Source organism: Ovis canadensis, chromosome 3, assembly GCF_042477335.2.
Source record: "Ovis canadensis isolate MfBH-ARS-UI-01 breed Bighorn chromosome 3, ARS-UI_OviCan_v2, whole genome shotgun sequence".
NCBI classification, from domain to species: domain Eukaryota; kingdom Metazoa; phylum Chordata; class Mammalia; order Artiodactyla; family Bovidae; genus Ovis; species Ovis canadensis.
This window is the reverse complement of record NC_091247.1, coordinates 18,909,738-18,921,790: the sequence shown is the minus strand read 5'-3', so window position 1 is coordinate 18,921,790 and position 12,053 is coordinate 18,909,738. Positions and strand designations below refer to the sequence as shown.

Below are 12,053 nucleotides of genomic sequence, written 5' to 3'. Positions count from 1 at the left end.
TTTATGCCTGAGTAATACTCCGTTGTACATATGTACCACTTCTTTATCCTTTCCTCTGTTGATGGACATTTAGGTTGCTTCTGTGTCCTGGTTATTGTAAATAGTGCTGCAGTGAACATTGGGCTGCATGTATCTTTTTGAATTATGGTTTTGAATTATTGTATCCTATCTTTGGACTTCTGTTATTTTTTTTTCCTCTCCAATATTTTTGGTTGTTTTAATTAAAAAAAAAACTCCCTGGGTAACATTACTCTGCCCTGGCAATTATGAATTTTCTTTATATCCCCACAGACACACATCCATTATTTTGAAGCCAGTCCTGGGCATCATCTATTTAATCTGTAAATACTAAAATATATATCCTTAAAGGATTCTTGAAGGGTTTTAAACATTTTTCTTATATTTATGTTTTAATGCACACTGTTTCATTTAAATTTTGGGGTACTTACTGTCTGTTGATCTTTCATCATGGTGTATCTGTTCCTTGATTAGTATTGTTATTTTAAAAAATTGGAATGTGGTATTGCCTATGGAACTTGCATGGGTACCTTGGATTATGGAAGTAGTTTTCATGATTTGTTTCTGCTGGGCACAGTAGGCCACGGCCCAGTTTTACGCACACTTTCAGCTTATAGAGTCACACATCATATATGAGATAAAAATTGGAATAGCACCTGCACAGATCATGTTTGGTTTTTAGTTTTTCATGGGAAACTACACCCATAACCCCCAGAAGTCCAGGAAATAGCTTTCTTGCTACTTCTCAGCAATGACACAGTTTTTCTAGGGTCCTTACTCACTACACATTGCTGTGATTGTATTGTAAATTTTTACTTTTTGCTCTAACTTTGCTTCATCTTCCTATCTAGCACTTTAATATCTCCCTTCCTTCCTTTGAAACTTTGCTATAATTTTTTCTTCTATTTTATCTATTTCTGTTTAGCATTTTGATTATTTTTAGAAGGGAAAGTGCTTGGTCTCACTGTATTCCCCAACCAGAAAGTTGACGTTTCTACCTGTCTGTTTAAGGTGATGAGTTATAAATTTATTAAATACTTCATACAGGAGTGAATGAGAGGGGTGTGTGTGTATCTTTTAATCTGATATGCTAGTATTCAGTTCACATTTAATATGTGTTATCATTTCATCTGGTCAGGTGGGCAGAACCTAAACACACATTCAGACTTGTATTTCAGTTAAGTCTTCTGCTTGTACATTTTGTTTGTGTTAGAATCAAACAGTCGTTAACTTATGGGTCAGAAATGTTGGTAATATTATGTCTGATTTAATATAATTTATTGCTAGATAGAATCTTGGAATACATGAAGTTATATGAGATACATCTGAAAAACAGACTTTTTGTTAACATATATCTCTACATAACAGTAAGGGAAAAAACTCATTGGGAAAATGGCAAAGGATTTAAACATACTGTTTAAAGAAAACTGTAAATAAAACTATAGTAAGATTTTTTTCCTTATTAGATTGGAAAAGATAAAAAATGTTTGATAATACCCTGGATTCAGAAGGATGCTGAGAAATTGGAACACTCACACATTGCTAGTGGGGATATAAATTATATAATTGCCTGAGGAAGGACACTTCAACATCTTTCTTCCAAGGATCAAGTGTACATTTGGTACATTGTTGGAAATATCACCAGATGGGAATCAACTTAATTGTTCATCAGTGTAGACTAAATAATTATGATATGCCCATATAGTAGGCATACATAGTGCTCTTCAGTGTTATTATATATTATAGAGTGAGACAGTTATAAACATGTGGGTAGGGAATGATCTCAAAGGAATTATTATATGGAAAAGGCAAGGTATAGAACAATGTACATAGTAGACAAACATGAGAATGGGAATGTATGTGGATTTTAAAATGTATAAAATATTTGGAAGAATGTATAAGAAAATGATGGTGGTGGTTGCCTTGGGAGGGGAATAACTGGCTGTCTCAGGATCCAGGGAAGGGAGAGAGAGTTTATTTTTCACTTTTGAGTTTCAGGTGATGACGTGTATTACATATTATTTTAATGGAAACCCAGTCTTACTTTGTGTGAAGATCCAAGTAAAGGAAGAAGAATCCTGTGAGGTTGAATTGGAATTCTGGATATATTAGTATGAAATCATGATTTTTCACGAACACACACGAATTTGCTGAAGGAGTTAAACAGGGACTTTTAAAAAAAATTTAGAATGCTGGTTAATTAATGATTGTACATTATTACTTTGATAAAAATAGAGAATTAGAAAAATAATTCAGGAAAAGTCCTGTGCCATTTTAAGCCCTGTACTATGTGTGACTTTTTTTTGCTTTGCATTGATTTCATTACCATGTTGCTATGTCACGGTTAATGTTCATTTAACAAATAATGAATCTTACTGTGTGGTAGGCAATGTGCTAAATGTTTAACATATCGTATTTACAGAATTTTGTGAATGAAAAATATTAAACATTTTAATCTGAAAGTTGCTCTACTTAACAGGTTGCTCCTTTGATTTAGTACCTTAGAATTAGCATAGATTATTAAAACTAGAAAATACTTCTCTTATTTTGTAGAAGAAATTAAGGAACTTGTTCTAGATGGAAAACCAGATTTTTGGTTCAGCATTCATTCCACTGAGGTTCAGTTGTAATTTATGATGAATATTGTGAAATTTGATACCTTTTTAAAATGTACTTTTGGTATCTTGGGCCATTTTTTCTACTTTTTAAGAAGATTTTACCATCTTCAAGTGACTTTCTACCTATTTGTACAGTCGTGCCTTTTCCTATGACATGGGCCCTGTGTCTTGGAAATGTCCTCTTCCTCCATGCGCTCTGCCTGTTTATAAAATCCAATAGAATTTCCTGGATGAAATATGACTTCCTTCTTGAGTATTGAATTTTGCTTTGATTTTGGTCTCTTGGAGTTAAACCTAATAGAGTTTTTTTTCTAGAGACTTAATTCTTCCTACTTGTCAGTGGTTCTTTATACTGTATATAATTCTTGAAGTTGGGATGTTATAAAAAAAATAGCTTTAGATAAATGTTCCATTTGTTGAACAGTTATGTTGCTCTATATTAATTCTTTCGTTTGCTAATTTACTGATTGAATAACTTAAGGCCAAAGCCTTATCTCTGTTAGATATGCTCCATTGTTTATAGGGTGGTGCTTAGAATGCTAGCTTTATTTTCAGATTCTGGTGCCATCTAATTAATTATATGGCTTTGTGTAAGTTTCTTGATTCCTTGGTGATTTTATTCATTTGTAAAATTTATCATAATGGTTCTCTCTATATAAATAACACATACAGGAGTGGTTAAGATACAGCTTGACACAGTTTAACATACTGTGTTAAACTGTTAAACACAGTTTAACATACTGTGTTAAACTGTTAAACACAGTTTAACATATTGAACACTTAAATATTTGTTGAATGAATAATCTTCTGTGATAATGTGCTGATAAAAATATAGATAGTGATTAGTATATATACCCTGAAGTTAGAAATTGAACATATTAGTAGTGTTTTTATTTAATGAATTTCAGTAAGCTGATAGGAAATTGAAACTGCTTAGAACATTTTTTTATTTACTGTCAATTATTTTGTTTGTATTTTAAGATTCTTAATTGGTTATTTGCTTACTTAAAAAAATCAGTTTGATATATAAAGTATAAACTATATAGTGAGGAATATGTTTTGTTTTGTCTATAAAACAAATCACTTATAAGTAAATTTAAGATTAAAATATTTGTTGAATGCCACGGACTATTAACCACTGCAGCCTAATGAAGTACTTTGGAAAAGTTAATTGAAGTGATGGTATGTAAAAATAATCCACTGCTAGAGATAGAATTAGTATTGGAGTTTCGTTATTCCTAACCTTTTCTCTAAGATATGGGGTTGAGGAATTAGTTACTGTACTAAATTTGCATCACTTATTTCTTGACAGTTTAATCGTCTTTATTGTTATTTCCATCCTATTTTTCTGAGATTAAGCTTATTCTAAGGTCCGTCAGTGTCTCCTGAAACGACTTCTATAATAATGGCTTAAATTATTTCCTCTGACTTTTGCTCGTATTTGAGTTTCTTTGGTCTAGAATGTTCTGTTTCTAGTACATCCTGTAATTTTGGGTAGTAAGTGCACTGACTTAGTCACATGTCTTTCAAAAAGGCATGTACTTCTTGGTTCTGCCTCTTGGTCAGGTGACACTCAGCCCTGTAGGGAACCCCGATTTAGCTCTCCAAGCCTCCCAGGATCATAAAATTTGCTGGTTGAAGAGTTACAAAGGGGATCGCCTGTTTTATTGACAGAAACAAGTTAGTGGAAGGGACTTTTAAATACATTAATGTTAAAAATTGATTCACTTCCTCTCTACTGACTTTTTACCAATGACCTTATCTAGGAAGATTTTCTTATTCCAGGGAGCCACTTGTCATTTTCGTTTTTACTGTCTAACCTGTATTGAGTCTTTTTTATAATTTAATTTTTTTTTTTTTTACAAAAAAATGTATACCTGTGCTATATACCATAAGTATTTTTAGCCTTTATTCTATGTGGTATTAATCATGACTAACTGGTATGCATAATACCTGATACAGCCATGATCATTTTGGTAAGACATGAAGCAGAATCCAGTGTCTTTTAATTGGGCTAAAAACTGCATGGCTACTGCTGACAGCACATGGAAAGACAGAGTTATTCTGTACCTGTTGTTTCCTTCACAGAGAGCTAGTGGCATCTGACAAAGAACCATGACCTGGCTGAACTCCAGGATGGAAGTAATGCACAAGTCACTTAATAAAAGCCAACACTGTAAATCGTACGTAATGGCTATATGCAAACTAGTGATCAAAGTTAATCATTTTAGAAGGGAAGAGTGTACAGTTCGCTTAATAAGTGGCTGTGTAACCACTAATGCAGTAGCTGTTTAGCAGCTTTCTGAATCCTTGGAAGGCCAGTGTGTCAGTAAGACAGTCCTCATGAGCATTCCCACATTGGCTCAAGTGATGGAGGGGTGATGAGAGCTAGAATCACGTTTCTGTCTCATCTCCCCACGTCCTCATTCAGTCAGGCTTTTCTGAGCTCCTGCTCCCACATTTCTGCCATACTTAGTCACAGGGATCTAGGTCTTAAATGTTCCTAGTAGCTTTCTTTTTTTCTTTTTCTGATTGTAAGTACTGTTTTTTCCAGAGCTGGCACTGTTTTGGAGATCCTCTGTGGAATCTCACTTGGAGAAAAAGAAAAGTGAGAGGCGCTTCATTTTACATTGTAGTTCCTTAGTTCAGATGCAAGCAGCAGTGTTGGTTCCCACAGTAGAAATATTGTGTTGGCGTTGTTTGATACTGCTTCTCAGAATCTACTTTTGGTTTACTTTTTTTTTTAAATTAGGGATGACTGAGTCAGTTTGAGATTTAGAAACTTAGAGAACTTTTTTGTGGCTGTCTTACCATTGCACCCCTGTCAAAAAAAACCCCCTAAATTCCAGTGTTCCATAGATGTAGTTTTAAAGTTAAAAGTCATCCATGATATGTAAAAATGGCATTCTAGGGATAAGTTCCAGTAGTAAGATTTTGTACAGTTCTGGGAAAGAGTTTTTCCTCAAGTTTGTTTCAGTACTATTAAAATTGTATTAGTGATGTCCAGCAACAAAAAACTCATAACATGAGCCTTCAATTAAGAAGCAACATTTAGTTTCAGTTGACTTTAGTGTTTGGGTGTGGCCCTTCTGTTGCTTCGGCCTTGGCCCAGCAGCTTTCCAGATGTAAACCACACTTTTGATAGTTGCCACTTTTATAATGTATATGGTTCTGGGGCTTCATTAGGTAATTTAACTGTAATCCTAAATTTAACTTCCCTTGAGCTTCAGACCCTTTTAAAATTTATTTTTTTAACCTAAACATATTTTTCATTAAAGGTTTAAAATGTTTTTATTTCCTTCAAGGTAACATGCATATAATCACTGCATTTTGTTTAGGTGCTTTTTATTCAGATAAACAAGAAAGTTCTTGAGTTAAAGGTGTATTTTCTAAGCCATTTTTTATTTCTTCAGTGTCTATTTGTTGATTTTACTCCCAAAACAAATCTATGAGTGTGTTACTCTTTTAAAATTTCTAAAATAATTTTATTCTCTATAATATTTTTTATTACAGAAAGATTTTTAAATTACTTAACATCAAGTAAAATTGATAGTCCAAGAAGGTATCTATCATGTTTGTTTTTTGTGACTTTTTAATACTCCTAGGGGCACCTTGTACAAATACCTCAGTTTGAGAGGCGCTGGCTCATTGGATCAAGCGGACATTTCTTGATACAAAATGAGGGAAAAAAAGACATACTTAAATATTAACCCAACTTAAAAAAATAGTTTCACATGAGGGACATGACTCTTGTATTGCTCGAAACGTTTCTAGAGCTCTTCCTCTCGACCCCTGTACTCCTCCGCTTTTTGGATGAGCCTCTAGTCTGCAGAGGACACTGAGTAGCCCTGCTCTAGGCCATAACAACTTACTTTTTCTGGGACTGTAGTTGTCTTCATACTCGATGTCTTAGACATTTTATTTCCTCTCTCGAAAATGATTGCACATCCTTGTTTTCTAACTGCTGCATTCCCTCTGTAACTTCTTGACAAGTCACACACTCTGTTTCCAGGGAAGCCTGTCTTAACAATGACCATCTGCAATAGAGCGAGACGTTCCCTCTGTGCTTCCATGGCCTCTTAAAGAGCTGCACTGTTAATGGTGTACTCACTTCTTTTTTTTATTAGACTGTGGACTCTTGAGGGTAGGGACTTTATTTCCCCTCTGGTCAAGTAGAGTGCCTAGCACCCAACAAGTATCGTGAAAGTGAAAGTCGCTCAGTCGTGTCCAACTCTTTGCAGTCCCATGGACTGTAATTCTCCAGGCCAGAATACTGGAGTGGGTAGCCTTTCCCTTCTCCAGGGGATCTTCCCAACCCAGGGATCGAACCCAGGTCTCCCTCATTACAGGCGGATTCTTTACCAGCTGAGCCACAAGGGAAGCCCAAGTATCAGGAAATGCTTGCTTAAATGAATGGATGAGTAGACAGACAGGCTCTTTCTAATTAGTGTTTGATGTAATCTAGCTTTACCATTATGACTTCTTGTGATCCCAAAGCATTCAACTAATGACAACCACCTGACCCCTGCTTTCTAGCCATGCTTCCAGTCCTGGGTGGTATGGTGTGAATTACTGTGGCAGTTGTTTTCACTAGTGCCTAATGTTGTAACTTATTTCTTTCAGGAATTGTTGGATAAGTATTTAATAGCCAATGCAACTAATCCAGAGAGTAAGGTCTTCTATCTGAAAATGAAGGGAGATTACTTCCGGTACCTTGCTGAAGTTGCTTGTGGAGATGATCGGAAACGTAAGTGTATTCGGTTTATGGGTAAAGCTAAAATGTAAAAGGAAGGGAGAATAAGTTTGTAATGTTATCTTGTGTTCTCAAAAATGAAAATACAGTCATGAATTTACATTATGTGCTCTTTATGAAAAATTCATAAACTCTGATTATAATCTGATAAGATATTACTAAAAACAAACGTAATCTTTCAGGCTTTAGAAATTCGTTCACCATATTTTTAGCCCCAGAGTTCTTTACATATGCTTTGGGTGATTCTGTTATGTCATGTGGTCTTCAGCATCTTGTATCTTAAGATAACTAAAAATTACATACATACTATAAAACCAGGACGTTTTACTTCTTTTGCTTGACACATTAATTTATTAACTCTACTACCTGTTTTGAGGGCTCATAACATTGACTAATTACACATAACCAGATACAGAGGAGAAATGAGATGAGAGTATTAGTGCTGGTATATAATTTATCACAGAAAGCAGAGATATGGGGAAAAGAGGAACCAAATTTCCTAACTTGACTGTTAAAAAAGGCGAAGTGAATTTATTAGTAGTGAACTCAGTCTCTGGAGTATTGGTAGTTGAGTATACTATAGTATGTTATGTATGTGCCTGCTGCTGAATTTATCAAGGAAGTTTTAGGTACAAGTATCACATATCTCATTTTTTTTTTCAATTAGTTTATTCCTAATTTTACCCCATCCGAAAAGGGCATGCTCCTGAAAATGGTAGTTACAGCCTCTTCTCTTTTCTACAAAGAGTTACTAAGTAAATGTGAGTTTTACTATCCCCTGTATCAGTGTAGTTGAAGATAGGAAGAGAAAACTTTTGTACTTTGCTGTAACAGAGTCTGTACACTTAAACTGTTGTGTTCACCAATGTATAATTTCTGTTGCCACAAAGATAAGCAAACTGGGATGTGACAGGTGTTTGCACAGACTGAGCATTTATAAATGTCAGCTCATCAAGGGATATCTTTGAAGACTGGGCCATAGCCCCAGCGTTAACTGATCTAACCCTTGCTGGTTTATTGGGATTCTCTGGTCCTAAACGTAGAACACTCCAGCAGTCTGGGACTTGTAAATAGTCTGGAAACTGAGACACCTCAGTGAGCAAGCTCCTTAGTTCAGTGTGAGGGCTATACTAGCTATGTTTAGATCAGTAAATGTGCCATTTCAGAGGAGAAAATAAAGCACATATTCGGGCTCTAAAGGGATAACTTAATTTCTGTTAGGTCAGGCTTTTTAGAGCTTGTAATGGGCATGGCGGCCTCATTCAGAAAAGCTAACCTTTTCAAGATATGACATCATCTTATTAATGTTGGTAGTATTTCCTGAACTTTTTTTTCAGGAAGGTGACATTTTTATTAAGCCAGTCATCAAATTCAGATCAGATTGTGATTATATACTGGCACTTTTATATTGCTTTTCACATTAATATATCTTGAAACCAAGGATCAGTATTGTTTTTACAGATAAGTCACAGAAATAGAGGCTCTTTTGTTGTTGTTGTGTTGATGTTGTTTTAAACTAAGCTGAGTATAGGCAAGCAGCCTTATAAACTAGTGTTTTTTAATAACCTGGTACAAGATAATGTTTTGGATTTACTACCGTGGTTTCAAAAGAATGCTGCAGAGCAAAGACTGGTTCTACCAACCTAGTAGCATGTGTAAATGGTGTGACTGTATACTAGATGGGATATTTTCAGTACCATGCTTTTTTATTTTGTTTTTTTCCCTTCATAGAAACGATAGATAATTCCCAAGGAGCTTACCAAGAGGCTTTCGATATAAGCAAGAAAGAGATGCAACCCACACACCCCATCCGGCTGGGGCTGGCTCTTAACTTTTCTGTGTTCTACTATGAGATCCTCAATAACCCGGAACTGGCCTGCACACTGGCTAAAACGGTAAGACGTGCATCCAGAAATACCTTCCTTAAGTTATTCGAGATCGCAAGCGTGTTAATTTCTAGGCGTTTTACTTGGATAGCCAGGTATGATTTCTCCTACATTTATTTGGTTATCTCCTCCTTTTTCTTACCATCATGAGACCTACCACTACTATACTCTCCCAGCTTTGGTTGTATACAGTAAGATCTGTCTAAAGAGCATATTGGTCAGAATAACCAAAAAAGTATGAAAGAAACGTAGAGGGTCGGAAAGTAATGCCTACCAGGTGTGATTACTAGAATCTGTGTACTCCTCAGAGTGTAAAATGGATGCATTCAGAGGGATTTTGGCAAATAAATACTAGTTGTTATTTGTAAGAAATATATTGGGCATAGCTACTGTGCTCTCTGTCCTATGAAAGAACTGAGAAATGCTTGTGTAACTAAGTACGTATATCTTTATAAATTTCAAGTCATCAAAAATTCTTACGTTGAGAATCTGAGAAAGTGATTTGAGTTTTGTTTTTAATGGATAACAGAAAGTAAGGTGGCTGTTCATATATTACATAAAAATGGTCTGTGATCGTAGAGTATCAGTTTGTGTTGATGTTGAGTATTGTTCATCATGGATATTGATATTTGTCAGGCTTTTGATGAGGCTATTGCAGAACTCGACACACTGAATGAAGACTCGTACAAAGACAGCACCCTCATCATGCAGCTGCTGAGAGACAACCTCACAGTGAGCGTCCCCTTCTTCTCATTTGCATTTCCTGTTTAGGGACAAAAGTGTCAATATCTATTCAGGCTCTCTGTCTTCGGGGAAGCTATAATAGAACTACACCTAGTCTTAGAAAACAGATGTATAAAAATTACACAGAAATGTTAAATACACATTAGTATTTTGTATAGGACAACTCTTTCGTAGGCAGATTTTGTAGGCAGTTGAATAGGCATTTTATCAAGACCTTCCTGAGAAAATACACCAAGATTTTAGGGACTCATAATATTAACATTATTGTTACACTGGTATGAAGATGTTGATAAATTATGTTAATATGGAGTTTGTTTTAATTTGTTTTTTTTTTCTTTAGTTTTTCACCTTACCTCTTGTATAGAAAGGGCATCAAGGAAAAACTGATGGAGAAAAAAGTACAGCTTGAGTTTTACTTAACTTCTGTAGGTTCAAGAAAATTTGGTATGTCAACATCTTAGACAAAATGTGGAAGAAGGAATTCACCTTTTAATATAAATGTAGTTCTCCTGTGGCCCCTCCCCTTGCCACACTTTTGATGCTTTTTCTTCTGCTAGAAAAATTTTTTTGCCTTATTACTCTCATAAATTATATTTCAGTAATGCTTTTTAAGAATAGCATTGAGTTGTCAGGAATTGAAAGAGCATTAAATTCTAAGGATGTTAGTTACCTTCTTTTTGACTGATATTACAGTAAGCTTTAAAAATGTTCGCAGTATATCACTTTGCAAATATACAGTGAAAGGTCTCCTAGAATACACTTTGGGAAGAGTTAATGATATTTGGGGTTTTGAGAAATATAACTTCCAATCTTAGTCATAGTCTCTATTTGAATAATTTACTGCTCTCACAAATACATTTTTATAATTGGACTTGAAATAATTGTCATCTAGAAATAGTAACTTAATGTGATTTTTTTTTTTTTTTTCCTTTCCAGTTATGGACATCAGACAGTGCGGGAGAAGAATGTGATGCGGCAGAAGGGGCAGAAAACTGAGTGCATACAGGGTGTCACCTTTCTTCCCCTTGAAACCTTTTTACTCATCTCCATTCCTTACTCCATTTGGATTTCCTATAGCAAAGAAACCCATTCATGTGTATGGAATCAACTGTTTATAGTCTTTTCACACTGCAGCTTTGGGAAAACTCCATTCCTTGATTTGTGTTTGTCTTAGCCTTCCTGGTGTGCAGTTACTGCTGTAGAAAAGTATTAATAGCTTCATTTCATACAAACATAAGTAACTTCCAAACACTTATGTAGAAGACTAAAAATGTATCTGGTATTTAAGTAATCTGAACCAGTTCTGCAAGTGACTGTGTTTTGTATTACTGTGAAGATATGAAAATGTAGCTAATTACAATTTAAAGAGTGTTCTACATAACTTCTTAATTTCTACATTCCCTCCCTTACTCTTCTTCAGAGATTTCCTTTCAGTAAGCAACTTTTCCATCCTCTTAATGTATTCCTTTTTAGTAGGAATCCAGAAGTATTAGATTGAATGGAAAAGCATTCTACATTTTGGGGCTGGGGGATCACAGATTTAAATGCCTCCTGTATCATATGTGATGGAGGTCTTGTGTATCTGTGACAACAGGGAGTTTCCTTCTTCACTCTTCATTTGCTGCTGTTTAAGTTGACAACTTCCCTTCCCAATAAAAACTCACTTACACCTCCTGCCTTTGTAGTTCTGGTATTCACTTTACTATGTAATAGAAGTAGCATGTTGCTGCCAGAATACAACCATTGCTTTTGGCAAATTAAAGTGCATGTCATTTCTTAATACACTAGAAAGGGGGAAAAAAAGCACACAGTCCAGTCTAAAACATTAGTACTTTTCCATGCAGATTTGTGCACATGTGAGAGGGTGTCCAGTTTGTCTAGTGATTGTTATTTAGAGAGTTGGACCACTATTGTATGTTGCTAATCATTGACTGTAGTCCCAAAAAAGCCTTGTGAAAATGTTATGCCCTATGTAACAGCAGAGTAACATAAAATAAAAGTACATTTTATAAACCATTTACTCTGGCTTTGTAA

At 35.1% G+C, this 12,053-nt stretch overlaps 1 protein-coding gene across 4 annotated transcripts in view; it reads left to right on the top strand.

The window, feature by feature from the left end:
* YWHAQ (tyrosine 3-monooxygenase/tryptophan 5-monooxygenase activation protein theta) overlaps window positions 1-11,693 on the top strand; it is a 30,997-nt gene extending 19,304 nt beyond the window's left edge. For 2 of the 4 annotated variants that reach the window (XM_069582574.1, XM_069582575.1), the window contains exons 3-7: window positions 5,191-5,244; window positions 7,260-7,383; window positions 9,121-9,284; window positions 9,912-10,007; window positions 10,956-11,693. In XM_069582574.1, the coding sequence (XP_069438675.1) occupies window positions 5,191-5,244; window positions 7,260-7,383; window positions 9,121-9,284; window positions 9,912-10,007; window positions 10,956-11,015 (498 nt within the window). In that variant the 3' untranslated portion in view covers window positions 11,016-11,693. The remainder of the gene's footprint in view (window positions 1-5,190; window positions 5,245-7,259; window positions 7,384-9,120; window positions 9,285-9,911; window positions 10,008-10,955) is intronic. The other 2 variants (XM_069582576.1, XM_069582577.1) reach the window with 1 other exon arrangement.
* Window positions 11,694-12,053: the final 360 nt, after the last annotated feature.